Source organism: Artibeus jamaicensis, unplaced genomic scaffold (assembly GCF_021234435.1).
Source record: "Artibeus jamaicensis isolate MK-2021 breed Jamaican fruit bat unplaced genomic scaffold, CSHL_Jam_final scaffold_612, whole genome shotgun sequence".
Lineage (NCBI taxonomy): Eukaryota > Metazoa > Chordata > Mammalia > Chiroptera > Phyllostomidae > Artibeus > Artibeus jamaicensis.
This window is the reverse complement of record NW_026522049.1, coordinates 14,340,814-14,367,714: the sequence shown is the minus strand read 5'-3', so window position 1 is coordinate 14,367,714 and position 26,901 is coordinate 14,340,814. Positions and strand designations below refer to the sequence as shown.

Sequence of the window (26,901 nt, the reverse complement as noted above, 5' to 3'; positions counted from 1 at the left end):
AGCCGCTGCGAGCGAGACCACGCGCTTCCCCGCGGGCCTCGCCCACGCCAGCTGTTCACTTCCTGTCGGTTCCAGGCGGCCAGATGACTGGACCCTGTCGGCCGGCGGCAGTGGCACCATCTATGGATGGGGACATAATCACAGGGGCCAGCTCGGAGGCATCGAAGGGGCCAAGGTTAAGGTGCCCACCCCGTGTGAAGCCCTGGCGACCCTCCGACCCGTGCAGTTAATTGGCGGAGAGCAGACTCTGTTTGCAGTCACGGCCGATGGGAAGGTGAGGGGGCGTTTTCTTCGTGTGGACGTCAGCCCTGAGAGGTGCGGCGGCTGCAGTGCAGGGCGTGGCTCACGGTGCGTGGGAGGGTCCCTCAGGAGACCCTCTGCCGGGTTAACAGCCCTACTGTGCGTGCAGCAGGGAGCCTGAGAGTGCCCTGCGCGAGCTCTCCTGTGTTCTGAGCCTCACGGTTTTTTACCCTGAAACACAGTGTACATACGAGTAGGTTGGAGCTGTTTCCAATTCAGTTATTTGTTGGATACGTTCCTTTTTTTCTTCGCTATTGTTATGCTCTCTTTTAAAAAAATTGCCGGTGCTGTGTAGAAATCGTCGATGTGTACGTATTGACCCTATGTCTAGTGGCTTTATTCTGCTCCTTTCTCCCTTACGTGTTTCCAGGTTTTCCGTACATTCTTTATGGAGAGCCATAATCTGTCCGTGAATCTTGTTCCTTCCTTTCTGGTTCCCCCCGTCTCTGTGGGGGAGGGGCCCTGTGGTGCTGGGGGGGGGGCTGCAGTGGAACAGGGAGCGGGTGCCTGCCCTTCCTGTCTGGGTCCAGGCCGTGAGGTGAGGGCACGTCCCACAGGCCCCGTGGGGTCTGTGAAGATGGCTTCTGTGCCATCGGGGAAGTTCCCGTCTGTTTGTCTTCATGGGTGGAGATTAACTTTTGCCAAACACTCTTTCTGCTTTAAAAATACTCTTCCGGAGGTTTTCCCCTTCAGTGGGTTAATGTGGCGATCGGGCTAACTGTCTCCCCTTGCCCCGGGCCAGGGTGCAGGGTCAGGGCTCAGCCCGGCCCTGTGCCCAGAGTGGCCTCGAGGCTGTAGGAGGAGGGGTCAGTGCCTGGGTGCTGTCCCAGGCCTTCTCACGGCAGGGCGGCTGGCTCTGTCACACTGAGTGGGGGGGGGGGGCAAGAGGAGTGACAGCAAGACGGAGGTCACAGTCTCGTGGGACCTGTTGCCATTTTCCTGCTTTGGAAGCCAGTAGGTCCCGCCCATGTCCAAGGTTGGGTGGGGGGAGCCGCAAACAGGGACCCTGGGCACCCACGTCCAAGGCTGCCACCAAGAGAATTGGGGGTGTTCTAGCCTCATGAAAAGGGCTAGAGCATACTCTCTTTTTTCTGTTTTCTGGAGAATTCTGTCTTTTAATTGTTTCAGGGTTACTTTAACATGCATCTGAGTATTTAGAATCTAAAGTTAATTAGTATTTCTACCTCCCACAAATAACACCAACACTGATCCCTTGCTATGATGGATTTTGGCACGAACCTAAGCCCCTAGCGAGAGGCGTGGTTGTTTTTTTGTGCAGACCGTGCACATTTTTTCTTCTAGGTTCACCTGAGTGGTACACACATCTCTGCTCACCATCCTTTCTCATCTCGGGGGTCCGACCATTTTCCTTCCGCTTTAAGCCCAGATTCTCAATTTCCTCATATGGGGTATTTTGTCAGTTAATCCTCTGATTGTTTTTGTTTGTTTCTTTGAAAGTGTCTTTCTCTTGTCCTGTTCCAGCATAAGGGCTGCAGACCTTTTCTGTCTGGGGCCCAGTGTTTTCAGCTGTGTGGCTTGCTGGTCTCTGTCGCAGCCTTCGAAGTTGCCCGCGGCCGCGGTGCACGAGCCCGTGCAGCCGAGCTCCCGCGAGACTCTTATAGAAGCAGGTGGGGGCCTGGTCGGCCCGCAGACCATAATATGCCAGCCCCGTTTCTAGAGCGGAAAATTTTCTGTTGATTGTTATTTTCAGTCGGCCTATTAGAAGTTTTATTCTGAGTTTTGGCCTTCCTTGTTGCCAGTGGAATGTCAGCAGTCAGAATAATTTTTACCCAAATAAAGATAGTGAATCTGTGACTGCTTGTAAGATCTTCCTTTGGTGGTCTGCAGTTTCATTATGATGTATTTACACATCAGCTTTTCAAATTTGTGCTGCCCTTTTTTGTTTTTGCCAGGCAGTAAGGGGTGGGGGTGGGCTTCCTGGCTCTGAGAAGTGGTCTTTCGACCACTCTGGTAAATTCCCAGATGCGATGTTTCCAGACCAGATTGGGCGTGCCCAGGTGGCACAGCCGTGGACTAGACGTGATGTTTTTCAAGTACGGCTCCCCCCCCTTGTTCTCTGTACGACTCCGCCTGCGCCTCCGAGTCCTGACCGGGGTCCCAGGGGGGTCTGCACTTCACTGCTCTGGGCCTTCTGGCCCTTCTGTGCTGTCTCTGTGCTTTTGTCCGTGCCGTAGTTCTGTTCCTCTATCCTCAGGTCAGTAATCTCACTTCACTGGTTTATCATCTGCTGTTTCATGCATCTGGGTTTGGAATTTCCAGTAATACGTTTTTAACTTCTGAAAGTTCTGCTTTGGGGCATTTTATACTCTCTTATTCCTTAGGAACACTTTCAAGCTTTTATTTCTTTAAACATGAGATCCAGCTATTGTTGCGATGATGCTCACTCAGGCGCCTTTCCTTTCACGTGATGAGTTTTTAAATCTGCGAGCTGACTGTTTTCCTTGGAAAATGTTGCGTAGAACTTCTTTGAGGCTGAGGCATCAGAATCACTCATCAAAAGAGAGTTTGTCATCCTTGGGTAGTATCAAACTGAAGACACTGTAAATTAAGTTCCCTACCTCAGAAGTGTAGACCATACATTCAGCCTGAAAACCAGCTTTTAGTGGTCCGTGTTTATGGTTGTGAATTCTCAGCAGTGATTTCCCTCCCCCACTCAGAGCTGATGCTGAGAAGGCAACTCTCTCTGTTCCTGGCTCGATCTCATTCACAGTCTGAGCCCCTGGGAGCTCCACCTCCTTTCTACAGAATCTCCAAATTGCACACGCACGCACGCACACGCCTGCACACGCCTGCGTGCTGGAATCTGCAGACCTGCCTTCCTGGGGCAGCAGGTGGCCGTTGCTCTTTCACCCACCTGCATTCCTGGTTTCACTGCCCGTTTTATCTTTCTTTCCTTTCTACACAGCAGGGCCCTTGGAACAATATGCTATGGCATTTAATTTTTATAGAGGAGAAGTTTGACTCGCATTTGGAAATGGCAGTTGGATTTTTAAAAGACTAATAACAGAGATGTTTTGTGTCCCAAAACAATTACCCACTCAGGGGGAAAGAAACATAGTGTGTTCTGCTGTGTGGTTTGCATGCTGCCTCTCTGAAATATTATTTATAATTTTTCTGTGGATGTTTCTCTGGGTGCTGTTATCAGGGATTTGAATATGGTAGATAACTCAGTCTGTTTTGTTTTTCGTATTAATTATAGTTTGTATTCTGTACAAAAATAGAAATGCTTCTGGAAAAAAGACCTTATATCCAAAATGCATTTTGTAAATTTGGTATTTCTGACTGTCATCGAGTTTTCTGTCATTGTCAGCACTCTGATAAAGCCCAAATAGAGTCTTACGTTCCTGTGATTTTTCATTTTCCGTGTCATTTCTTTGTGGTAGAAATGTCCAGCGTGTTAGCTGGGTTCCAGTCACTGAGACACCAGGCTCTTCAGACACAGCCTGACGCCTCTGTTGCTCTTTCTTCCCTTAGCTCTATGCCACTGGCTACGGTGCTGGCGGCCGCCTGGGCGTGGGCGGGACGGAGTCAGTGTCCACCCCGACGCTGCTCGAGTCCATCCAGCACGTGCTCATTAAGAAGGTGGCGGTGAACTCCGGAGGGAAGCACTGTCTGGCCCTGTCGTCGGAGGGGGAGGTGTACTCCTGGGGCGAGGCGGAAGACGGGAAGCTGGGGCACGGCAACCGGAGGTACGGCGCGCCGGCGCGATTCTCGGTGCTGCGTTTTCCTTCTCTCGTTTGCGTTAGTGCTTTCGTGGGGTATTGGCGCTTGCTTCTCAGAGCAACAGTGACAGTAATCTACTTAGATGGCGAGGCTCTCAGGCAGAAATAAGTTCGTGGGACAGTAGGCGTGCTCTTGTTCACGCCACATCCTGACGGGGGCCAGTCCATTGCTGCAGTTTGTTTTTCTAGGTACTAAGTGTGATGAGCTTCTTTTTGTCTTCCTCCCCCAAGCCCCCTTCCCCTGATCCTGAGTTGTGACTGGGAATGAAACTGGTGACCCTTTGGTTCACAGCCTGTGCTCAGTCTGCTGAGCTATACCAGCCAGGACCCAAACTCATTATTTTTAAAACTTTTGGAGTTGCCGACTACTTGCCAAGTTGGAGCAACAGGGGCCTTTGTATCTCAAATAACTAAAGCACCAGCCGCAACACACGAAACAGCAGCTCTAAGACATTGGCCGACGTGCCATAAAGGGCATGCGCCGATCTGCAGAGGCGAATGCTGACAGTCACGTGTGCGCGAGGAGCATTCCTGAGGCCCAGGAACGAGCGACCCAGAGGATTTGCAGAAACAGTCCCCAGAGCTCCCGGAGCCAAAGCCTGCTGCCCGCGCCCCGTGACTCACAGGGCACCGGTGCGGAAGGGCAGAAAATGCGCCGTGGACTCACTCTGGCTCTGAACGACCAATGAAGCTTAAAAGCAAGACCTGGAAGGATTAAACTGTTTCTAAGTAACTTAACTGTATTGTAGAAATCAAAGATCAAGAATATATATATATATATATATATATATATATATATATATATGTATTTTTTTAATCCTCACTTGAGGACATTCTGTTTCATTGCTTTGAGAGGGAGAGAGGAAGGGGGGTGGGGAGAGAAAGAGAGAGAGAAACATGGATTGGCTGCCTTCTCTTATGCATCTTCACCGGGGATCAAACCCATAACCTTTCAGTCTACAGGAGACTCCAGTCAGCTGAACTACACTCGCCAGGGCGGGGTTCAAGAATATTCTTATGAATACAAACATATCAAATACCCAGCAAGATAAGCTTCCTGATGTTCTTTGTCCAATCACAAATTATCAGGCATGTCTCTCACTAAGGTGTAGAGTCTAGAAAAGCGGACTCATTGAGAGCAGATTGGTGGTTGCCGGGAACTGGGGAGGACCTGGGGTGGTCAGAGCGTACAGACCCCCAGAGAGAAGATGAGTAAGTTCTAGGGATCTGCTGTGCGGTGTGGTGACCAGAGGTAACATGGGTGGAAGGAAGACTCGGTCTTGTTGATTGGTCGGTGCTCTCCGAATTGCCTTGCAGTTCAAGCACTTCACATTTGTAATTCCTCAAGAAACTGACGAGCTGATTGTAAGATTCCTATGGACATGGAAGGTAATAGCATAGTCCAAACAACTTTGAAAATCAGGAGCAAAGTTGGAGGACTGGCCCCGCCCAACTTTAAGCCTTGTTGGAAAGTTATCAGGACGACAGTGGGTGTTGGTGTGAAGAGGTGACTCCAGTGTGGGTGTCCTCACAGATCAAAACACTGACTGGATCAATGGAGAGCCAAGCAGGAAGCTGGTCTGCACCCACAACCCCCACACGGTGAGTGTGGGCGAAGTGGAACTGGGATTCTCTCTCTCAGTTTCCAGTGTGTAATCATTAAAGTGCAAAGACCACTTATTACTTGGTTTTGAACAATCGGATCACCACATGGCAAGCAGTGAACTTAAATGCTTACCTTGCACCATGACCAAAATTAACCCAAATGATGCATAGCCATTAATGGAAAACTAGCCCTGGCTGGTGTGGCTCAGTGGATTGGGTGCTGGCCTGTGAACCAAAGGGTCGCTGGTTCGATTCTCAGGGCACGCGCCTGGGTTGCGGGCCAGGTCGCAGTGGGGGGTGTTCCATAGGCAACCACACATTGATGTTTCTTTTCCTCTCTTTCTCCTTCCCTTCCCCTCTCAAAAAAATAAATAAATAAAATCTTTAAAACAAAGAAACAGACTGAAAACTAGAAGGAAACATGAGAGAAAACCCTGTGGCCTTAGATCAAACAAAGGTTTTTAGATAGAGCTTAGAAAGCATAATCCAATTTAAAAAATGGGATAACGTCGACTTCCTAACAATTATTCACTAATGCTCTTTGAAAAGATGCTATTAAGCAATTGAAAAGATATTTCACAGACTGGGGAAGCATATTTGCGATCCCGTATCTAGGATCTTAAATAGCTAGAATTATTAGTGTTTCAACACTCACTAATAAGAACACAAGTTCATGATCGACGCTCGCCACCTTGTGGGCTTATTGGCATTCACGTGATACAACTCCCTAAAGGAAGTGTGGGATCGTAGCAAGCTGTGCCTCAAAGGGGCCAGACAGTAGTAAATATTTCAGTCCAGCCACATGGTCTCTGTTGTCTATGCTGTCTCTGTTTTTTTTTTAACAACTTTTTAAAAATATAAAACCTATTTTCAGCTCACTAGCCTGCAGAAACAGGCCACTGGCTAGACTCAGCCCATCACTCAGATGACTGAGTATTAGCCATCCAGCTCCTGGTTGGGTCTGAAAGTCCCCTTGCTCTGGCATTAGGGCAGCTCCGATAAAGACAGGTGGCAAATTATGAGAATTTGAGCTTGGGACTGAATGCTTCTGCTTGATTGATTTAAAAATTGACTTGGCTTCCAGTCAAGATGGCGGCACAGGTAAACGCAGTGCTCACATCCTCCCACATCCACGTCAGATCTGCAGCTACACTGCAGAGCAGCCGTCCTTCAGAAGCGCCCGAAACCTAGTTGGACAGAAGTCTGACAACTAGGGATACGAAGAAGAAGCCACGTCAAGACTGGTAGGAGGGTTGGAGACACAAAGTGAGCTTGTCCCGCACCCACATGTGATGGATAAGAATCAAGAGGGATTTCTCAGCTGTGGAGGTCGCTCCTGGGTAGTGAGGGGTCCCAGCCCAGGGTTCCAGTGAAGAGACACATTATAGGGAATCAATAGCAGAGTAGATGAAACAGAGGATACAATCAGAGATTGGGAAGAATAGGAAGCAGAAAATACTCAATCAGAACAGCAAAGAGAAAATGATTCCCCAAAGTGAGGATAGTGCAAGACTTCAAGTGTACCAACATTTGCATCATGGAGGTGCCAGGAGGAGAAAAGAGAGAGCCAGGAATTGAAAACCTATATGAAAAAATGATGACGGAAAACTGTGATAACCTGGTGAAGGAAATAGGCATACAAGTCCAGGAAGCTCAGAGAATCCCAAACAAGATGAATCCAAAGAGGCCCACACTAAAACACATCAGAATAATGCAAAAGATTAAAGATAAGAGAGACTCTTAAAAGGAGCAAGGGAAAGACCGGCAGTTCCGTAAGGCTGTCTGAACAGAAACTTCGCAGGCTAGAAGGAGTGACGGAAACATTCAAAGTGTTGGAAAGCAGGGACCTACACCCAACATTACCCAGCAGAGCTGTCATTTAGAAAGGAAGGGCAATGGAGTGCTTCCCAGACAGGAAAAAGCTAAAGGAGTTCATTGCCACCAAACCAGTATTACAAGAATATTAGAGGGTCTTCTTAAAGAAAAAGAAGAAGAAGAGAAGAAAAAATACAATAAAATGGCAATAAATACACATCTATCAACAATTGAATCTAAACAAAATGAATGAGCAACTAGATCAGTAACCCTTATACAGAGAAGATTTCGACAGTCACCAGATGGGAGGGGAGTTGAGGGTTGAGAATTACCGATCGGTGGTTAGAGACTGGTCACGCGGATGTGAAGTACAGCCCGGGGAATACAGTCAGTAATATTGTAACAACTGTGTATGGTGCCAGGTGGGTACTAGACTTATGAGGATGATCAGTTAGTTATATTATGTCTAACATTTCAGAGTGTATGTGTAAAACTAACTTAATTCCATATGGCTACTGTAATTGAAAAACAATAAATAATTTTAAAGAGGCGAAAGTCAAATTAAAAATAGAAAGGCCAAAAAAAGTTGAGCAAAGGATGCAAATTGAGAGTTCTACTTTAAATAAGTGAACAGCAAACATGTAAGTAAGCCTACTGTTTAAAAATGTGTGAGAATTAAACTCTCCGTACACTTGCTGGCCTGTTTTGCAGTCCGTGTGACCGCCCCCGTGTCATCGAGTCCCTGCGAGGCATCGAGGTGGTCGACATCGCCGCCGGCGGAGCCCACAGCGCCTGCGTCACCTCAGCCGGGGACCTGTACACCTGGGGCAAGGGGCGGTACGGCCGCCTGGGCCACAGCGACAGTGAGGACCAGCTGAAGCCCAAGCTGGTGAGGTGGCGCTGGGCCTGGGGGCGCGGCTTCCCTTGTTTGTGGCCCCCCAACTCTGTCTCCAGGGTTGTGGGGCACAGCCTCATGATGTACAAGCAGGTTTTATTTTTTGTGGAAATGAAAACCGTCTTGGTCTGTATTCCATGGGTCATGTAAACAGGGTGGTGCCTGAAACGTGTTTTTATTTACACTAGTAAGTGTCAGTGGGGATCTCAGGACACGCCGTGTGTCCTCGGAGGCCTGTGTGGTCAGGCGCTGCGGTGGGGTCCACTCCATAGCGGGGCGGGGGGGCCTCCGCCCGCAGCCGAGATGCTTCGAGCTCAGCTGGAAGAAGGCGCTTTCCCTTTTGTCCCACTGGGTCATTAAAACGTCCCGGCCTTTGTGAAGCCTCACTTGGGCGCCCCACACAAAAAGCCGCCCCTCAGACGCATCCCTGCCTGCTGAGGTCGGGCGTCTTCCCTGTCACTTTTCTCCAAAGGTGGAGGCCCTGCAGGGCCACCGCGTGGTGGACGTTGCCTGTGGCAGCGGAGACGCCCAGACCCTGTGCCTCACGGACGACGACACCGTGTGGTCCTGGGGCGACGGTGACTATGGCAAGCTTGGCAGAGGAGGCAGCGACGGCTGCAAAGTGCCCATGAAGGTAGTCCAGTGCCTGGCGTCCCCAGGTCCCATGCCCCGCCTTTACTCGCTTGCAGACGGCCTGACGGGTCCCTGAGCACTGAGAAGTGCAGGGCTCCGTGGGCGAAATGCCACTCATGCTCTCGTGGGAAGTTCGTGTGATCTAGCAGGTGCCACAGAGCCTGTGCTTTCATGTAGCATGGAGAGAGAGAGAGAGAGAACCATCAATTGGCTGAGTCTCGTGCATGCCCTGACTGGGGATCGAACCACACCTTTGGGTGTGCAGGTGGTGGTCCAACCAGCCGAGCCACCCGGCCAAGGTCTACCTTTCTCTTAAAGAGAAAGGCACTTGTTCGTGCCTGTCAGCTGGTCTGCTCTGTGGACAGTGGGTGGTTGTGGCACTGGAGCTGTTGCATTTGGCTGAGACACGGACACCCCAGGAGAAGCCACGGAAGAGGCCGGAGCCTGGGTCAGGTTGGGGTCAGATGGCTTTGCCCGCCTCCAACAGAGCGCCCGGGCGGTGCCCTGACCTGCGGGACTCCTTTGCCCTTCGAATGGGTAGTTGACAGAGGTGACATTCACTGATGCGTTTCAGTCACATGCTGACGGCTGAACGGCCTTTAGTGCATGATTGTCAGGGCTGCCGGGGTGTTGGGATTTGCAGTGGATTTGGGAGAGTGGGGGCACTGCAAGGGCATTAGAAGCCGTGTGCATGGGGGCCTCTTTCTGGGGCTCCGGGCTGGCGTGGGTGGAGCGGACTCCCGGGGGCTGCCGGCCGCCAGAGCCCTGTAGGTCCCCAGGAGCTGGACCCGAGCTGCACAGCTGCTCTTCCCGCAGCGAGGCTGCCCGGGGCTGCAGCCGCTGGCCACATGTGGCTGCTTCAGTTTCCATTTAAATCCGTTAAGACTAAAAAGAAAATTCACTCCTTCGGTGGCACTTGCCTCATCACAGGCTCAGGAGCTACACATGGCTGGTGGCTTCTGCGCAGGGGTGTGGACACAGTACCTCACACGGAGGGTGGGGGAGACGTGGCCTAGAGGCCGAGCTGTGCCCTGGGCTGCGAGGAGACACCCACCTCTCCAGTGGCCTTGGAAACGCTGCTGGTTGTCACCCCTTGCGCTCTTTTCTCACAAGCCTAAGGTGAGGAAGCTACTTAGTCTTCCATATTTCTGCAAAAACTGCTGTGGGCTTTCTCGTGAGAAGGCCTTGACAAAGGCTTTTTATTTCCGGGGACCAGGATGTTGGACAGTGAGGGGGCATGGCCAGGAGAAAACTAATGAAGACAGTGAGGCTTTCATTAATTAAAATTTACATGTGGGAACTGAAGTCTGAAAGCAGTTACAGGTAGTAAGGAAAGATGGTGACGATGTCAGTGGGCCCTGGTGGGTCCCCGGGTGCCCACTGTGAGGGGCCGAGGTGGGCTGCAGTCCTGGTCTGACTGAACTCGTCTCTGAGGGGGTTGGCCAGGGAAGATGCAAGGGCATGGGTGCGGGCAGAGCCCTGGTGCTCTTGGCCGTGGGCAGACAGGTGCAGGGCTGGCTGGAGGGGCCTCCATGCCCCAAGGAGAAAACGAGTGGGGAGTGTGAATTCTGGGGGGAAGAGTCCCAGAGCTCCCACCCTGACTCGTGCATCCGCGGTGGCCTGGGCTTGTGGCCGTCCGTCAGCACGTGTATCCACAGGGCCGGGCCACCTGTTTTGCCGAGAACCTTACCTTGCTGGGTGGAGGTGGGTTTTCAGTCGTGGTGAATATTTGACATGGGCTTCAGCCGGGTGGCTCAGCAGATTGGAGCATCGTCCTGTACACCAGAAGGTTGCGGGTTCAATTCCTGGTCAGGGCACATGACCAGGTTGCCAGTTCAATCCCCAGTTGGGACACGTACAAGAGGCAACCAATTGCTGTTTCTCTCATTGATTTTTCTCTCCCCACCCCCTCTTTAAGACCAATAAATGGGTCTTCAGGTTAGGACTAAGAAATGACACAGAAAAGGCTTTCACGCTTTCCCTTTGGATGCGTTTCGGTCTTGGTGAGGTGGCCATCAGCAGACACTTCCTGGAGTCCGTCTAACTGAACCTTTTCCCTGCAGATCGACTCCCTCACGGGCCTTGGAGTGGTCAAGGTGGAGTGCGGGTCCCAGTTCTCTGTGGCCCTGACCAAGTCCGGCACTGTGTACACTTGGTAGGCAAGACTACGTGACCCCACGGGGACTGGGCTGCTCGCCTGAGGTCACATGCGCTGCCCTTTGTGGGTGGTCGGCGACCTCACCGCGGGCTTGTGAGACGGGTGCTGAAGCTCAGTGCTTGCGCCAGGAGGGGGCGCCCTGCTGAGTCCCGGGCTTCCTTACGTGCAGGGGCAAGGGCGATTACCACAGGCTGGGCCATGGATCCGACGACCACGTCAGGAGGCCACGGCAGGTGCAGGGGCTACAGGGGAAGAAGGTCATTGCCATCGCCACAGGCTCCCTGCACTGCGTGTGCTGCACGGAGGATGGTAGGTGGGAGGGCCCTGCATCTCTGAGTCTGCCCAGGGGCCCGCGCAGCCGTGGTGGGTGGGGGCACGGTCATCCATGTCCTGAGAGGGTGGGTCCAGCCCCTGGTGGCAGCACCCGGGAGTAAGTTACATTGAATGGCTGCACAGAGAAGAGCGCACACGGCCGGCCCGAGGCTGCGGGCTCGGTGGTCCCTCCGCCGGCCTCTGGGGACCTGGACTTCGGGAGGGAGCCCCCACCCTGCTCCCTGAGTGACAGGAGGCCTCGCTGCGCTGAACTGCTGGCCCTAACGACGTGGTCTCAGCTGAGACCTGCCCCCCTCTGGGGTCTGGAGCCGGGGTCTGTCCAGGCGGAGGTGCCAAAGTGACCAGCCCTATGGACGCCCTTGGCTCTGGGCCCTGCGGAGCGTCCCGGGCAGCCGTCACCTCCCAGGAGCTGTCCCAGCTGGTGCGTCCCGTGGGGCCCCGCTGGGACAGGCCGGTGCCTGGTGTCCCCAGGCCCCACCTGGAGCCCTTTCCCTCGGCCGAGTTCGCCTGTGTCCTCTCGCTGAGTGAGTCGTGGTTCTGAGTGTGACTGTGTGCGGGTCCTGGGAGCCCTCTGCTCACGGAACCTGTGGTGTCTCGGGCCGCCCACCGCAGGGACTTCACAAGTGGAATTGAGATTGCTGACCAGCCGACCCTGTGGTATGGGGGTTGTGCTGGATTTTCGGGTGAGCCCAGTGAAATCACAGAGGCCCTTCAGAGTGGAAAGGGGGCAGGAGACCAGCGACTGATGAGACTAGAGACCGGGAAGGGGAGATTTACCAATGTGAGAGGGGCTTGTCCTGCCATTTCCAGCCGCGGGGCGGGGAATGCAGTGGCCCCTGGAAGCTGGAAATAGCTGCCAGCTGCCAGCCAGCCAGCAGGCGGGGCCGCGGTCCCACAGAGCTGAATGAGCAAGGAAGGGGGTTCCCCCACAGCCTCCAGCCGGGGGGGGGGGGGCCCTGTTGGCACCTTGGCGCTGGCCCAGCCGGCCTGCTGGTGGATCTGACCCACAGAGCCAAAGGAGAAGGCGTGCGTTTTATTTGCTTTATTTTAATTCTTGAACTTGAAAGACAGCCCACATTCACGGAACAGTTGGAAGCTTGTACCAAGAATGCGGTTTGATCCGTGGGGAGCCAGGTGCTGCCCCCGTGCCTGTCCCCTGGCGGGTTGTTTGTGTCCTACAAGCGGCCCTGACCCCCACCCTGGCACAGCGCCTGGGCAGAGGGGCCGCACCGGTGTGGCTCTGCCTGGTCTTCATGCCTGTTCACGTTACGACACGGTGCACCTAGCTGTCACGCCCTTTCCGCTCTGAGACGGCCCTCACCCGTCCCTGGGCGCCGTTCTCTGATGCTCTTATGTCTCTTTGGGCGGCCATGCCTCCAGAACGCATCCCTCCCGTTCACCGGTACTTGCTGTCCCGAACAACAGGACACCCGGTCCCGCTGACCCTCCCAGCCCCACGTGCGGGCTCAGCCCGCACAGTGTTCATAGCGCTCGCCCGCACCAGGCCCCCGGGCTCCCGTTCCGCTCCACGGGGCCTGTTGCTGTGTCTTCTCCATCGACGCTGGTGCCTCCTCTCTCTCGTGGTGGCAGACCCGGACCCCTCCTCCCTGACGGAGTGCTCCGGTCACGCTCCTCTAGGGCACCGGCGTGCCGCCACTGCCTTTGCACTGTGCCCCCCTTGAGCAGCTTCTGCCCCCAGCGCCTCCGTGTGGAAGCTCTTGTCACCCATGAATGCTGACTCCCTGCCCCCAGCAGCACCTCAGCAGAGAGCATGTCCTGTCCTTGCCCGTGCGCTGACCACAAGAGATCCTCTCTTTAATTTTACCCTTTGGCATTTTCACTATGATGTGTCTTGGTGTGGGCCTCTTTGGGTCTGTCTTGTTTGGGACTCTGTGCTTCCTGAACTTGCACGTCTGTTTCCTTCACCAAATGAGGGACGTTTTCCTTCATTATAGATTTCCAGTGTCTTGCTCTTTCTCTTCCCCTTCTGGCACCCCCATCATGCTAATGTTGGACCTCCTGAAGTTGTCCCAGAGGCTGCTTATACTATCCTCACTTTTTTTTTTGGATTCTTTTTTTTCTTTGTTGTTCCGTTAGGTTATTTTTTATTTCTTTATGTTCCAAATCATTGATTTGATTCTCAGCTTCATCCACTCTACTGTTGTTTCCCTGTAAATTGTTCTTTAATTCAATTAATGTGTCCTTTGGTTCTGACTGGGTGTCTTTTATGCTGCCGAGGTCCTCACTAAGTTCCTTGAGCATCCTTATCACCAATGTTTTCAACTTGGCATCTGATAGATTGCTTATCTCCATTTACTTTAGCTCTTTCTGAAGTTTTCATCTGTTCTTTCATTTGGGCCATGTTTCTTTGTCTCTTCATTTTGGCAGCCTCCCTGTGTTTGTTTCTATGTACTAGGTAGGGATGCTTTGACTCCCTTTCTCGGTCACGTGGCCTAATGTAGTAGGTGTCCTGTAGGGTCCAGTGGTACAGCCTCCCTATCACCCAAGCTGGATACTCAAGGTGCACCTTTGTCAGGGCTGAGTAAACCCTTCTCTTGTAGTTGAGCCTTGGTTGCTGTTGGCAGGTCAGTGGTAGTGATTACCCAGTCCAGTCAGCTGCAAAGACTGTGACCACTGACCTCCAACCTCTGCCCTCCATCAGCTGTGCAGGGGCAGGGTGGTGGTGCTCTGATGTGGTCTGTAGCTGTCCGCTGGGTATGTTGGCCCTGGGGTTTCCCGGGTGGTGCAGGCCAAGGGTCAGCTCCCAATTGTGTTTTGCCCAGAGCCACCCTGTCTGAGCTATAAAGGAATCTGAGATGGTTGCTCCTTGTGCTGGGCTTAGAAATTCCCAGGGGAATCCAAGCAGTGAATCCAGGCTGGCTGCTGCTAGTGCCCGGCCCGGGGCTCACTGAAGCCAGCTGCTGCTTGTTTGATAGGATTTAGGAGCCAAGACCAGCCATTCTTATGGAAAAGCATCTTGGGTGGGCCCATAAGTTGGGTGGAGCAGACTCTCAGGATCTCCAAGTTGGTTCAGAGTTTGCCAGGTTGGCGGAGTCTCAGGCATGTCACCAGCTGGCTGGCCTGTGGGCAGAGGGCTTAGAAAAGGGACAATAGCCTCTGCTCACCCCTGACACTTCGGTTCCTCCCCGTGTACCACTGGTGCCTTTCCAGCTGTCACCCTGGTGCTGGAGCTCAGAGGGAGTGAGTCTGAGTAGGTGGGTTCGTGTGTGGTTTCTTTAAGAGGAATTGCTTGGGGCTCCAGCATTTTCTCCCACCGACTCAATCCCTGCTGGGTTTTGCAGCTAGCAGTTGTGGGGACTTATCTCCCTGGCACTGGGACCCTGGGCTGGCAGGGCTGGTGTGGGGCTGGGACTCTTTACTCCCGAGATAGTCCCTCCTGAATTTTCGTCCACCCCTCATGGGTGTAAGACCAGCCTGTTCTGCATCTGCACCCCTTCTTCCAGTCTGGATCGATGTGGTTCCTTTAATTCTGTCAGACTGCCATTCAACTTGATTTCTGAGAGTTCTCCGTGATGGTCGTTCTCTATTGCAGTGTGAGTTTGATGTGCTCGTGTGAGGAGGTGAGCTGTGTCTGCCTGCGCTGCCACCTTGACCAGAAGTGAGCCACTATTACCATCTGTTTTAATGTGTTGTTCCAGTTCAGGGCATCTGCCTCCTGTGCTTCACCCTGTGGACACCACCGGATGTCTGAGACCACATAGGGCTTGTTGGCCACAGGGCTGCTGAGAGTCCCAGACTTGTGTCCCTCTGGAGCTGTGGTCAGAAATCCTGTGATGGATCCAGAGTCGCCTCCAGTGATGGCAGTGACAACCACGGAGGAGCTGTTCACGTGCGAGTCCTCACACCCAGTTTCCCTCCTGCATTCGCTGCTGTAGGTGAAGTGTACACGTGGGGCGACAACGATGAGGGGCAGCTGGGAGACGGAACAACGAATGCTATCCAGAGGCCTCGGCTGGTCGCAGCACTTCAGGGTAAGAAGGTGAACCGCGTGGCCTGTGGCTCGGCGCACACTCTGGCCTGGTCGACCAGCAAGCCTGCCAGCGCTGGGAAGCTGCCCGCACAGGTCAGTGCTGGTGGGTGGGTGGGCTGGGCATGCGTGTTAGGGCAGCGCTCCTATGTACGTACTGAACTGGGTGCAGCTGGGCGCTCCACTGGAAAACCCCAGGCTCACTGTGTTGAAACGAGCGCTTTGAGGACTTCAGCATTCACTCCATCTAACAGTCTGTGTATCGATGGAGTGCGTCGCCTTCGTTCAGAAGCTTTGGTCCTACGGAAAACAGGCCACCCCTGTTCTTTAGTGAACTGTGTCTGTATAGACCAACTTTATCAGCGTTCTCCTTGGTTTACATTACTGGGCTGAAGCAGAGTGGCCAGAATATTATTACAGTGAGGTTTTTCAAACCAGATGCGGACATCAGGTGCATCTCTGCTTTGCAAACAGTGTTTCACCTGGCTGGTGTGGCTAAGTGGATCGAGCACGGGCCTGGGAACCAAACGGTCACCAGTTCAATTCCCAGTCAGGGCATGTGCCTGGGTTTCGACCAGTGGCCCAGTAGGGGGCGCACATGAGGCAACCGCACATTGATGTTTCTCTCCTTTTCTCCTTTCCCCTCTCTCTATAAATAAACAAACAAATAAATAAAATCTTAAAAAACAAAACAAAACAGTGTTTCAGAATCCACCTGGAGACCAGTGCCTGTGTGCATGCCGGGTGCACAGGCGCACTAACGGGTGCCGATGTTGCAGGTCCCCATGGAGTACAACCACCTGCAGGAGATCCCCATCGTTGCCCTGCGCAACCGGCTGCTGCTGCTGCACCACCTGTCCGAGGTCTTCTGCCCCTGCATCCCCATGTTCGACCTGGAGGGCGCCCTCGGCGAGGCTGGGCTGGGGCCGTCTGTGGGCTTCGACACCCTGCGGGGGATCCTGATATCCCAGGGAAAGGTGAGCGGGGGGAAACGCGCGTTCCACGGGCGCTGCTCCGGCACCCGCTGCCTGCCCAGCTCTGCCCTGGGTGTCAGAGCGTGACCGTGACAGACAGACAGACAGACAACATCTCTCCTGCTTTGGAGCCTGCTTTTCTCCCTCGTGGTCCCTGCTGCTCCCCTGGCCCCGAGGCACCGTGAGCGCTGCTGTCCCAGGGCGTCCCTCGGAAGTTCCACACCCGGCTGTGCGGGGTGTGGGTCAGAGGCGGAGGGGACAGCCTGTGGGTGGATCGGGAAGGAGCATCTGAAAGACACCAGATCCCGTTCACCCTGTCGACACTCACGGTTGTTTGAGCTTCCCAGAGGTGGGGTACCCGACGCAGGAGTCGGGGTTTCCCCTGACAGGAAGTCACTGAGTTTCCAGGGGCAGGTGGGCGGGACCAGCCAGCAGAGGCTCGGAGGTGCTGCTCCTGCAGTGATGGCTCCTGCGAGTCGGGGTGGGGGCCTGCTCTGCAAGCCTGGGGTTCTCCGATGGATGGTCTCCTCTTACTGAAATAGAGTTCAGGTGCCGGGAGTCCTGCCCGCCAGGTTTGTTTAGGACTGGCTCTGTCCCCACTGATAGGACGGAGACTGCACGTGGTCATCATTGTCTGTGATTTAGAGGCACGTGCACAGTGGTGAGGCCGTGCTCACGGCAGGGCCTGGCCGATGATGGGGAGCAGGGAAAACGGATGGAAAACCTGACTTCAGCCACTTTTTATCCATCCAAGTGGGGGGCACCGGGCAGCAAGGGGCAGCCTGTCCTCGTCACGAGAGGACGGTGGTGGCAGGGCATGTCCACAGAGGCTGTGAGTGCTGGGGTGTTGGCGTGGGGGGGTCTCAGAGGCGCCCTCAGCCCCAGGCCCCTGCGGGTGGGCCCCTCTGCCGGAGGGTTGGAGGATGTGACGGGAGCCTAACGACCAGGACACGCTCAGAGCTCAGAAAGGCTGCCCGGCTGCAGGTCGGGAGTGCGGAAAGCAGAGGTCCAGCGGGGGGGAGGGGGCAGAGTCAGCACGTGGTGGGGGCTGTGTGGCAAGGGGCGTGCCCCTGCTTGCCAGGTTCCCTCCATGACGCCCTCTTGACGTTGCCCTCTGTGGCTGCACCCTGAGCTGCCTGGGCCCCGGCCTCTCTGCCTTTGAGGGCTGGAGTTCTAGGGCCCTGACCAGGCCCAGCCGCAGGTCCCTGTGCCCCCTTCCGCCCTGTCTCTGGAGGAAGGCACCACCTACTTGGCAGAGACCCGGGACTCCCTCTGAACTACCCCCTCTGAATGTCACTTGGGTCCCCTGCCCTGCTGTCCTCACATGCGCTCCCTGTCCTCGCCATCTCAGCCTGGTCATGCAGGGTCCCCTTCAGTGCCTGGCGCCTGCGTGTCCCTCCGTCATTGCTGTCCTGTCCCCACTCCAAGCCTGCCTGCTCCCCGGGCTCCCGGCTCTGCTGCTGTTGTGTGGTTGGCGCAGTGACAGGCATGGTTAGGCTTTGGGGTCAGTCAGGGGTACTTCGGGTTTGCCTGGGAAGCCTTGGCTTCCTAGTTGTTCCTCAGAGCCTGGCCCAAGAGCCAAGTCAGAGCGGGTCCTCAGCACGGCTGGCCCTCTGTCCTGCATCCCCCCGATGGGGCCCGAGCGCCCTGGGTGGGTGTGGAGGCCGGCTGCTCCCCGAGCCACCTCACAACCAGGAGGAGAGTGTTTGTAGTTACCTGTTGTCGAGAAAATGGGATTTCGGGGACTAGAAGATTTTAAAACTGTGTCCTGATTTGTCTGTCTGTGGGTCATACTTTCTGCATCACATTCTAATCTCCTCTAATCTCCGTCTGTCACGTTTTAGGAGGTGGCTTTCCGAAAGGTGGTTCAAGCCACGATGGTGCGAGACCGCCAGCACGGCCCCGTGGTGGAGCTGAACCGGATCCAGGTGACAGGGGAGGGGGTTCTGTGTCCGCAGAGTGTCCAGTGCCGGCGTCCTGGGTGGCAGGGCGGGCAGGCCTAGGCCGAGCCCTCGTCCCAGAGACCGAGTGCTGCAGCGCGGCTGTCCTGGGCGCCGAGGCCGAGGGTGCGGTGTGAAGTGTTTTCCTTACAACAGAAGCAAGAAGCCCAAACCCAGAAGCACTGTCCACGGGTGCTTAGCAGAGAGGGAGAAGTGGCCAAGGCTGCCTTCCGCCCCAGGGTGGTAATGGCCATTGACAGGTGGGGGGTGGGGCCGGGAGGGGTGTGCTTCTGGCAGCCCCAGGGTGACTTCGATGTGCCATGCTGTGCCCCCTGGGGTGCTGGCCACGCCTCCCTGTCCCCTGCGGCCTGCTGTGGCCTTGGCTGTGCTGACAGCTGCCCTGTTCTCCAGGTTTCCTGGTCGGAGCCCTCTGCTGCGGCTGACAGGCGCACTCCTGCCCTGGCCACTGCAGGGCCGCCTGCAGCCCCTCCTGGGTGTCGCTGCACCTGGGCCCTGGGGCGAGGTGCTGGGAAGCAGGGCCGGTCAGAGGCCTCGAGTGCAGGCGGTGGCCGTCCCCATGCCTGTGCCACCAGCCTCGAACGCTCCCCGGCTCTCAGGGCTTATGGGGGAGGGTGAGCAAACACCCTGGCCTTTGTTCATAAACAGTTGTGTGTTTCTTCTGACCTGTTTAAACTTGAGTCACCTTCGAGTTCTCTCCATTTGATACAATACACCTATCAAGACCTTTTTTCCACTGCTTAAAACAGGTTTTGAACTTGCTGATTTTGATGCCTTTTAGTGCTTCACCTGTTCTACCGCTCCCATGTTGGCAAAATGCTTCCCTTTGAGGGCTTTTTTTCATCCAGGGAAACAAAAAAAAAGTTGCCTGGGTGAGATCAGAATAGGGAGGGCGGGGCACAGGGGTCATGCCATTTTTGGTCAAAAATTGCTGAACACTCAGTGCAGTGTGGGCAGGTGCTCTTGTAAATCGCCTATCACGTGGGAAAGCACATTGAATAGTCTTCAAAAAAAAAAAAAAACGCACTGAAGCCGAACGCAGCCTCTCACACACAACAGCAGCTGGTGCAGTGATACAGATGGGTTCCTACAACACTCACCTAGTGGGGTGTGGTGTGGACTCCATGGGCCCGCCCTTCAGAAGGTAATTCCTGGGGGGTTTTGGGAGGGTCCCCCTCGTATTCACTGTTCACAAGCCAGTCACTAACGTGTCTCACGGCGGTAACTGAGAACAGAAACGAGGACCAGCTTTGCCTTCCTCCTGCTGCCAGTGTTGCGAGCACCCGTCAGTCCATCACTAACCCTGACGAGGAACCTGGCAGCGCCTGGCATCTCAAGTTCACTCAGCACCAGCCCTGCCTTCTGAATGGAAGCAGAGCCACAAAGAACAGATAGTTTGTTCCTGTGCCTTCGTGTTAACACATGACTTCCACCCTGCTGTGGGTTCCCAACTGGAAGCTTTCCCAGGCCTGGGGCATTGCAAGCCAATGCAAACTCCCGTGGTTTGCTGGAGGACACGAGCGGCGGCACTGATGGAAGTGGTCCATTCATGGACGTCAGCATGCGTAACGCTGCGCTGGAGGCCAGGCCGCCTGCTCCGTGGACAAACGGGCTATTGAGTGAGGCTTATGAAAAAGCTTTTATTTCCACACCTTGGAGGGACGTTTTGGTCAGCTCTGTATTAGTAGGTTTTCGATACTGAAGTTTGAGCTGATGGCCACAGATCATAGTGTTCCTGGATCATGTGCCCGCCTCCACCTGGGACGGGCTTCTGGGCGGGGCACGGGCGTCAGTGCTCGGTGACGACTTGGCACCATGCTGGGCGCCGTCTCTGGGTTGGTCGTGTGCGGGGTGCCGCTTCCCCTCTGGTCCTTGTATCCCAGCTCGGGGGCCTGGGGTGGGAGCCTGTTCAGTGTGTGATGAAGGAGCAGGTGGGGAGAGAGCACTCAGATTTGCATTGGGCGTCTTGTTGAGGCAGACAGACAGCCTCCAGCTCCAGTGCCCCGTGCATGGGGGCACGGAGTGGCTGCCCAGAGATGGAAATGGAATTGTTCTTCTCACCAAAAATAGAACCTGGGCTGGGGTGGGGAATCTAAGCAAATGATTGGCCCCTTCCTGCCCCGGGCACGGCTACAGGACTTGAGGGCACCAGCCCTCTCCTCCCGGGGACACTGCACGTAGGCCATGTTCTGGGAAGGTTTCTTCGTTTGCATTTGATGTACCCGTGCAACAGGACCTGAGAATCAGTGCACATCAGTAAGTTTTCACTTCGTAGTCAGCGTGGCATGTGTACTGAGTGCTGTGACGAGAGCACGTGACCGCCCTCTGGGCTCCTGCTGCACAGAGACCCCCACCCGCCCCTTCAGCTCACTGGCCCTGTCCTCCTGGCGCCTCTGGGATCACAGAGCCCACTCCTTCCTAGCTGCCGAGAGCATCGTCTCTGTCACCGGGCATTGGACACAGAGGCTGTGCAACGCCCAGGGCAGGAAGCGGCCCAGGTCTCTTGCCCCGTGTGCAGGCACGCCCCACTTCCTGCCCGCAGCTCGGTCCCCCGCGGGGGTTGGGTGGCCCACAGGAGTTAGGGCAGTAACACCCGTGGACAGAGCCGGCTGCCTGTCACTGGAAAAGTTCATCCCACGGGTGTCTGTTACTGTCTTTGTTGTCAAGTTATAGGTGGTGGGTGCTTAGCCAGAGCAATCAGCATGAAGCACATTTCTCATGGTTTTGTCACTAACTTGGCCTCGTTTCTGACGGAGCATCCAGCTCGTTCTGAGTGTGGCTGAGGCTCAGGCTGCAGGCTTACCGAGTCCCTGCCAAGTGAGGGCTGCAGGCCGTTGTCCAGTTTGGCTGGAGGTGTTAGGCTGGGATGAGACATTCAGGTGGGAAAAGGGATAGTACTTAGAAACAGGTGACCCCGCAGGCCACGTAGGACCACACAGGAAGGAGACGAGGCAGGTCCTGGCAGAGCCACACTTCCGGTTGGGTCTCAGAGCCCTGACACCGAGTGCCTAGAGTCTGCCTTGGAGGGCCACTGATGCCATGGGGTAAGCCAGGGCACGGTCACCAAGCACAGGGACAGATCACACAGCGCCTCGGTCTGGGCTCTCAGGAGTGTTTGCTTAGGCGTCACGCCGAGGGGTGGGCCTCGTTCATCCAGTGGGCCTCCTTCGTGTGAGGCCCTGGGAGGAAAGCACCTGGTGTCAAGCGGGGAAAGGAGCTCCTACTTGGCCATTGAGGTCCTAGGAGGGCCTGGGGTGTGTCAGTGAGGGACAGGAGCTAGCAAGGTGGGGGGGGTGGTGAGGTGGGACTAGTCTGGAAGCCCTTCACATTGCCCGGGAGTTTGGTGGGCCTTACTTGGACTTGTTGGGCGGCACCACATGAGTGCAGCTCGCTATCTACGGTCCCCACCGCAGCTGGTGACCAGGATGGGGAGTGCAAGTAGTGACATGGGCATGTGGCCGCAGGGCTCGGCCTTGGCCACTGGCATCCCTGGGCCTGTCCACCGTGTGCCTCCTCCGAGACCGCTGTCCCTTCTACTCCTCTCCCTCAGGTCAAGCGTTCACGGAGCAAAGGAGGCCTGGCAGGCCCTGACGGCACCAAGTCCGTCTTTGGGCAGATGTGCGCCAAGATGAGCTCATTCAGCGCCGACAGCCTGCTGCTGCCCCACCGCGTCTGGAAAGTCAAGTTTGTGGGTGAGAGCTGCATGCACAGGCAGGGCGGGTGGTCCCCAGGGTGGGCGGTTTGAGGGAGGTTGGGGCGTCCGCTCCCGTGGACTCCGCTGGGGACCATGTGGCTGACTCTCCCCCCTCCTCAGGTGAATCTGTGGACGACTGTGGTGGTGGCTACAGCGAGTCCATAGCTGAGATCTGTGAGGAGCTGCAGAATGGACTCACCCCCCTGCTCATCGTGACCCCCAATGGGAGGGACGAGTCGGGGGCCAACCGCGACTGCTACCTGTTCAGCCCCGCCGCCAGGGCGCCCGTACACACCAACATGTTCCGCTTCCTGGGTGCGCCTCCCGCGTGCACGATTCCGGGGGGTCCCTGTGTACCTTCCCTTGGCCTGATGTTTGCTGTGTCTCGGGAGGGGCCATAACATGCCGTGTGTCCGCTATTAGCTTTCCTCTGTTTGCAGTGGCGGGGACCTGCCAGGGTACCCGGAGGACCTTGGGCACACAGAGAGGCAACACCTGTCTGTGTACTGCCTGTGTCAGGAGCTGTGGGTTGGATGGAGCTGAGGGCTCTGGGTGGCTGCGCCGTCCCTCATGTCTCTTCCATTCGGGGCTTTGCCATCAGAGCGGCGGGGCTGGGCCTAGGGGCAACTGACGGCTGATGCTGGACGGAGGGGGAGGGTCAGAAACTGGCCCTTGGTAACCTAAGCCACAAGGAATTTGAAACAGGGCAGCTACTTTAATGACAGACCTCTTGAGTTGGGGTGGCGCAGGTCTGAAGGTGCCAGGGTCCCAGGGGAGAGTTGCCCCCATGGGGTCAAGTGTCCAGGTTGTCCCTCCCGGGTTTCCAACCCCTCCCATCTCTGTGTCCTGAACACGCAGGCGTGCTGCTGGGCATCGCCATCCGCACTGGGAGCCCCCTGAGCCTCAGCCTGGCTGAGCCCGTCTGGAAGCAGCTGGCAGGCATGAGCCTCACCATTGCAGACCTCAGTGAGGTAACATCCAGGAGGGAGGTGGCAGGAATAGTGGGGTCCCGGAGTCACTTAAGAGGTGTGGCCTGTCCCAAGGCCCTGACCCTGTCGTGGTGGTTGGGGTGTGGACACAGGCTGGTCAGCTCCGAGACCACGCTAGACCGTCTGGGCAGCCGAGGCTCCTGACTTCCGCTGTAGGGGAGCTAAGGCCACTGGCAGTGGGACTGGGCGGGGGGGTGGAGCCACCAGTTGCAGTGGCCGGTGCGCTCTCAGTGGCTGGTCTAAGGATGACATGGAACTGCCAATTTTTTCATTGCTGCCCGCTCACTTTCTGGACTGTGAGATGCATGGGCGCCTGGTCACATGCCCCCGGCCGCCTGAGGCCACTTAGGTCTGAGTGCCGGGCTGCGAGTCGGGGCCCGGGGTGGGAGAACAGCCCCTGCCCAACACACAGACTCCTGTTGGCCCCTGAAAGGTGGACAAAGACTTCATCCCGGGGCTCATGTACATCCGTGACAACGAAGCCACGTCAGAGGAGTTTGAGGCCATGAGCCTGCCCTTCACCGTGCCGAGCGCCAGCGGCCAGGACATCCAGCTGAGCTCCAAGTACACTCACATCACCCTGGACAACCGTGCGGAGTACGTCCGGCTGGCCATCAACTACAGGTGCGTGGCCCCGCCCCCTGTGAAAATAGTGGGCGGGGTCTGCGTGCGTGGCTGCGTCTCCGGAAGGTCCCGTCCGAGAGGTGCTGACGTACTCGGCTCCGAGTGCTGCTGGTCTGCGGCCCTCAGGGCCAACCCTGAGATCAGGGTCAGGGTTCTGGCTGCGCTCACCCGAGGCTGCTGGCTCTCCCGTATTCTGCGGGCACGGCGTCTGGTGCCCCCTGTCCCCGGTCGCCTCATCCGGGGTAGGACCGAGTCGTAGGACCGAATCGGGGCGTCTCTGCCCACATGTGGCCCTCACCGCAGTGTCCCGGTGCGGCTGCTGCGTAGCTGGACCGCAACAGCATCGTCCCTGCCCCGCTCACCACTGCCCCCAACGCTGCCCCGGGGTCCACACCGCACGGGGGTCTCGGGCCCTGTCCCCCAGGGACACCAGGCTGGCGTGAATGGGCAGGCTTTGCTTGCTGGGCCGTGGTGGGCGGCGGTCCTGGCAGGTGCCCGGTTCTGTTCCCTGTGCCCCATTCTGCCTGGTGCCCTAACTCGCCAGTCCTGAGGGCCTTTTCCCTGCGGGCCGCGGGGCGGCTGTCCGGGGGAGGGGAGGAGGGGGGTGGAGGACCGGGCGGCGGAGGACCGGGCGGCGTGCGGCCCGACTGCAGTCTCCCAGGCGTCCGCCGCGTGCCAGCCCGGGCGACCTCAGCACGGAGACCGCCAAGGCCTCGTCTGGAAAGCACACACCTGGGTCCTCTGTGGAGTGACGCTGGGTGTGAGGGGGACAAGGTCTGTGTCACCTAAAATGGAAAAGCAGAGCGTGTTTTCTTTCAGACTCCATGAGTTCGATGAGCAGGTGGCTGCCGTCCGGGAGGGGATGGCCCGAGTCGTGCCTGTCCCCCTCCTTTCTCTGTTCACTGGATACGAGTTGGAGACGATGGTACGTCAGCCTCTGAACTGCCACCCTGGGAACTGCCTGTTCCGTGGTGACAGCCCCCACCCCGCCACCACCCCACCCCCCACCGGATCCGTGCCCCGATTATTTATTACGTCACACACCCGGAAGTCCGAGATGTGCCCAGGAAGCGCATGCGCCCTGCCGCCCCTTCCCACGGCGGGCCGCGGGGTCACAAGCGGAATGAATACATGTCCACTTGGGTGTGCGTGACCTGTCCCCACCCCGCCCCTTCCCCAACAGGCCTGGGTAGAAAGAAAGCACAGTATTTCCTGCTGAAGTGGAGGATGGGAAGAGTCACCACCCTGCCTGTGTGTCCCTCCACAGGTATGCGGCAGCCCGGATATCCCCCTGCACCTTCTCAAGTCGGTGGCCACGTACAAAGGGGTGGAGCCGTCCGCGTCCCTGACCCAGTGGTTCTGGGAGGTGATGGAGTCCTTCTCCAACACCGAGCGCTCCCTCTTCCTCCGCTTCGTGTGGGGCCGCACCCGGCTGCCCAGGACCATTGCCGACTTCCGGGGCCGAGACTTCGTCATCCAGGTGCGGCTTCTGCGGGGCTGGCGGGCGGCGAGGGGTGGCTGCACTCCCCGCTGTGGCAGGTCGGGAACCGATCTCTGGCGCTGCGTGCTTGTGCCTTTTTCAAAGTCAGGGAGGCAAAATACTCCCTCTTTTGATTTAGCAGCTTAGAATTTTGTGGCTGCAGATGTTGGGTTGGCACTATCTACTTTATAAAACGTGTGTGGACGCCACCAGAACCTACTGCTGTCCTGTCAGCGTGTTCTAAGTGTGTGCGCACGCACCGTATGGAGCTTTAGCCTGGTTTTCTGGGTGCATGGGGTGAATGCACCTAACGTGGCCTCCTACCAGAACCAGGGTGCTCAGCAGAACAGTTCTGCTCTGCATCCTAACTTCATGGTCCAATGGCCAGAATCGGGCTCTGTTTATCAGCCCATCACCGGGGTGACATGACCACCCCACCCACCCCAGACTTTCCTGGTAGCAGTACCATAGGGGTCAGGGGGCCCCTCAGAGGGGCGGGGCGGGGTGGAGGGTCCACCCGCCCGGTGTGTTTGCAAGGATTTAGGGATGGATTCTTCTGACTGTCATCTCTAAGGGAGATGTCTGAGAGCACAGCTGGGTATTCTCTCAAAACGTAGGCAGTTCTGGGTTTTGTCCACAGTTCTCGCTGGCTTCCTAGCACCTTCCTCTGTAGGGGCAAGGAGAGCCACTCTGCTGTGAGCGACAGGCCACGCCCACCGCCCCAGCCCTCCAGCCCTCTTTGAGCGCTGATCGGAGCAAAAGTAATCGTCCTAGCGACCAATCGCTATTTTTTACTACAAGTCTAGGAGCTGATGTGTTGTTCTTTTTTATCTCTAAAATTAGCTAGATTATATTGTTAGTGATACTTGTTCTGCTTCGAAATGTGCAGAGTTTTGTGGAGTCTTTTTTGTTTTTAAGATTTTATTTATTTTTTTAGAGAAAGGAAGGGAAAGAGGGAGAGCAACATTAATGTGTGGCTGCTTCTCTCGCGCCCCCTACCGGGGACCTGGCCCCCAACCCAGGCATGTACCCTCACTGGGAATCGAACTGGTGACCATTTGGTTTGCAGGCTTGTGCTCAATCCACTGAGCCACACCAGCCAGGGTGGGAGCCTGCCCTTGATTGCATCTCTGGCTACCTCCTGTTTCTCACCAACAGGTGCTGGACAAGTACAACCCTCCTGACCACTTCCTTCCCGAGTCTTACACCTGCTTCTTCCTGCTGAAGCTGCCCCGCTACTCCTGTAAGCAGGTGCTGGAGGAGAAGCTGAAGTACGCCATCCACTTCTGCAAATCCATAGACACGGACGATTACGCCCGCATCGCCCTCACGGGGGAGCCGGCTGCCGAGGACAGCAGCGATGACTCGGAGAACGAGGACGCAGAGTCATTCGCCTCAGACTCGACACAGGACTACCTGACCGGACACTGAACGGGGCGGAGGGCCGCAGGGGCGCGTGTGGGGACGGCATCCCCTCCCAGATGGACGGGCGGGGGGGCCTGTCACTCGGGGCCAAGTGCTGCTGGACATCTGCCTGGCTCTTGGCCCTGGGTGGACACTAGCGTTGCGGAGACGCAAAGGGTGTCTTCACCTGCAATGCTGCATCACGTGTTGGACTCTCGTGTTTACTAAAGAGTGTAAATGTTTATATAAATACTGACCTGCAGCCTCCCAGAAACAAATAAAAAACCTTTTTACTTGTGGGTGCAATA

General features: G+C 56.1%; 1 protein-coding gene across 1 annotated transcript in view; it reads left to right on the top strand.

The window, feature by feature from the left end:
• Positions 1-26,901, top strand: part of HERC2 (HECT and RLD domain containing E3 ubiquitin protein ligase 2) — a 185,452-nt gene extending 158,551 nt beyond the window's left edge. The window contains exons 78-93 of the mRNA XM_053658983.1: positions 76-274; positions 3,796-4,010; positions 8,175-8,352; positions 8,831-8,992; positions 11,055-11,146; positions 11,319-11,458; positions 15,379-15,566; positions 16,250-16,447; positions 18,289-18,372; positions 21,953-22,094; positions 22,217-22,411; positions 22,955-23,067; positions 23,519-23,709; positions 24,529-24,634; positions 24,977-25,189; positions 26,348-26,901. Coding sequence (XP_053514958.1) covers positions 76-274; positions 3,796-4,010; positions 8,175-8,352; positions 8,831-8,992; positions 11,055-11,146; positions 11,319-11,458; positions 15,379-15,566; positions 16,250-16,447; positions 18,289-18,372; positions 21,953-22,094; positions 22,217-22,411; positions 22,955-23,067; positions 23,519-23,709; positions 24,529-24,634; positions 24,977-25,189; positions 26,348-26,620 — 2,689 coding nt within the window. The 3' untranslated portion in view covers positions 26,621-26,901. The remainder of the gene's footprint in view (positions 1-75; positions 275-3,795; positions 4,011-8,174; positions 8,353-8,830; positions 8,993-11,054; positions 11,147-11,318; positions 11,459-15,378; positions 15,567-16,249; positions 16,448-18,288; positions 18,373-21,952; positions 22,095-22,216; positions 22,412-22,954; positions 23,068-23,518; positions 23,710-24,528; positions 24,635-24,976; positions 25,190-26,347) is intronic.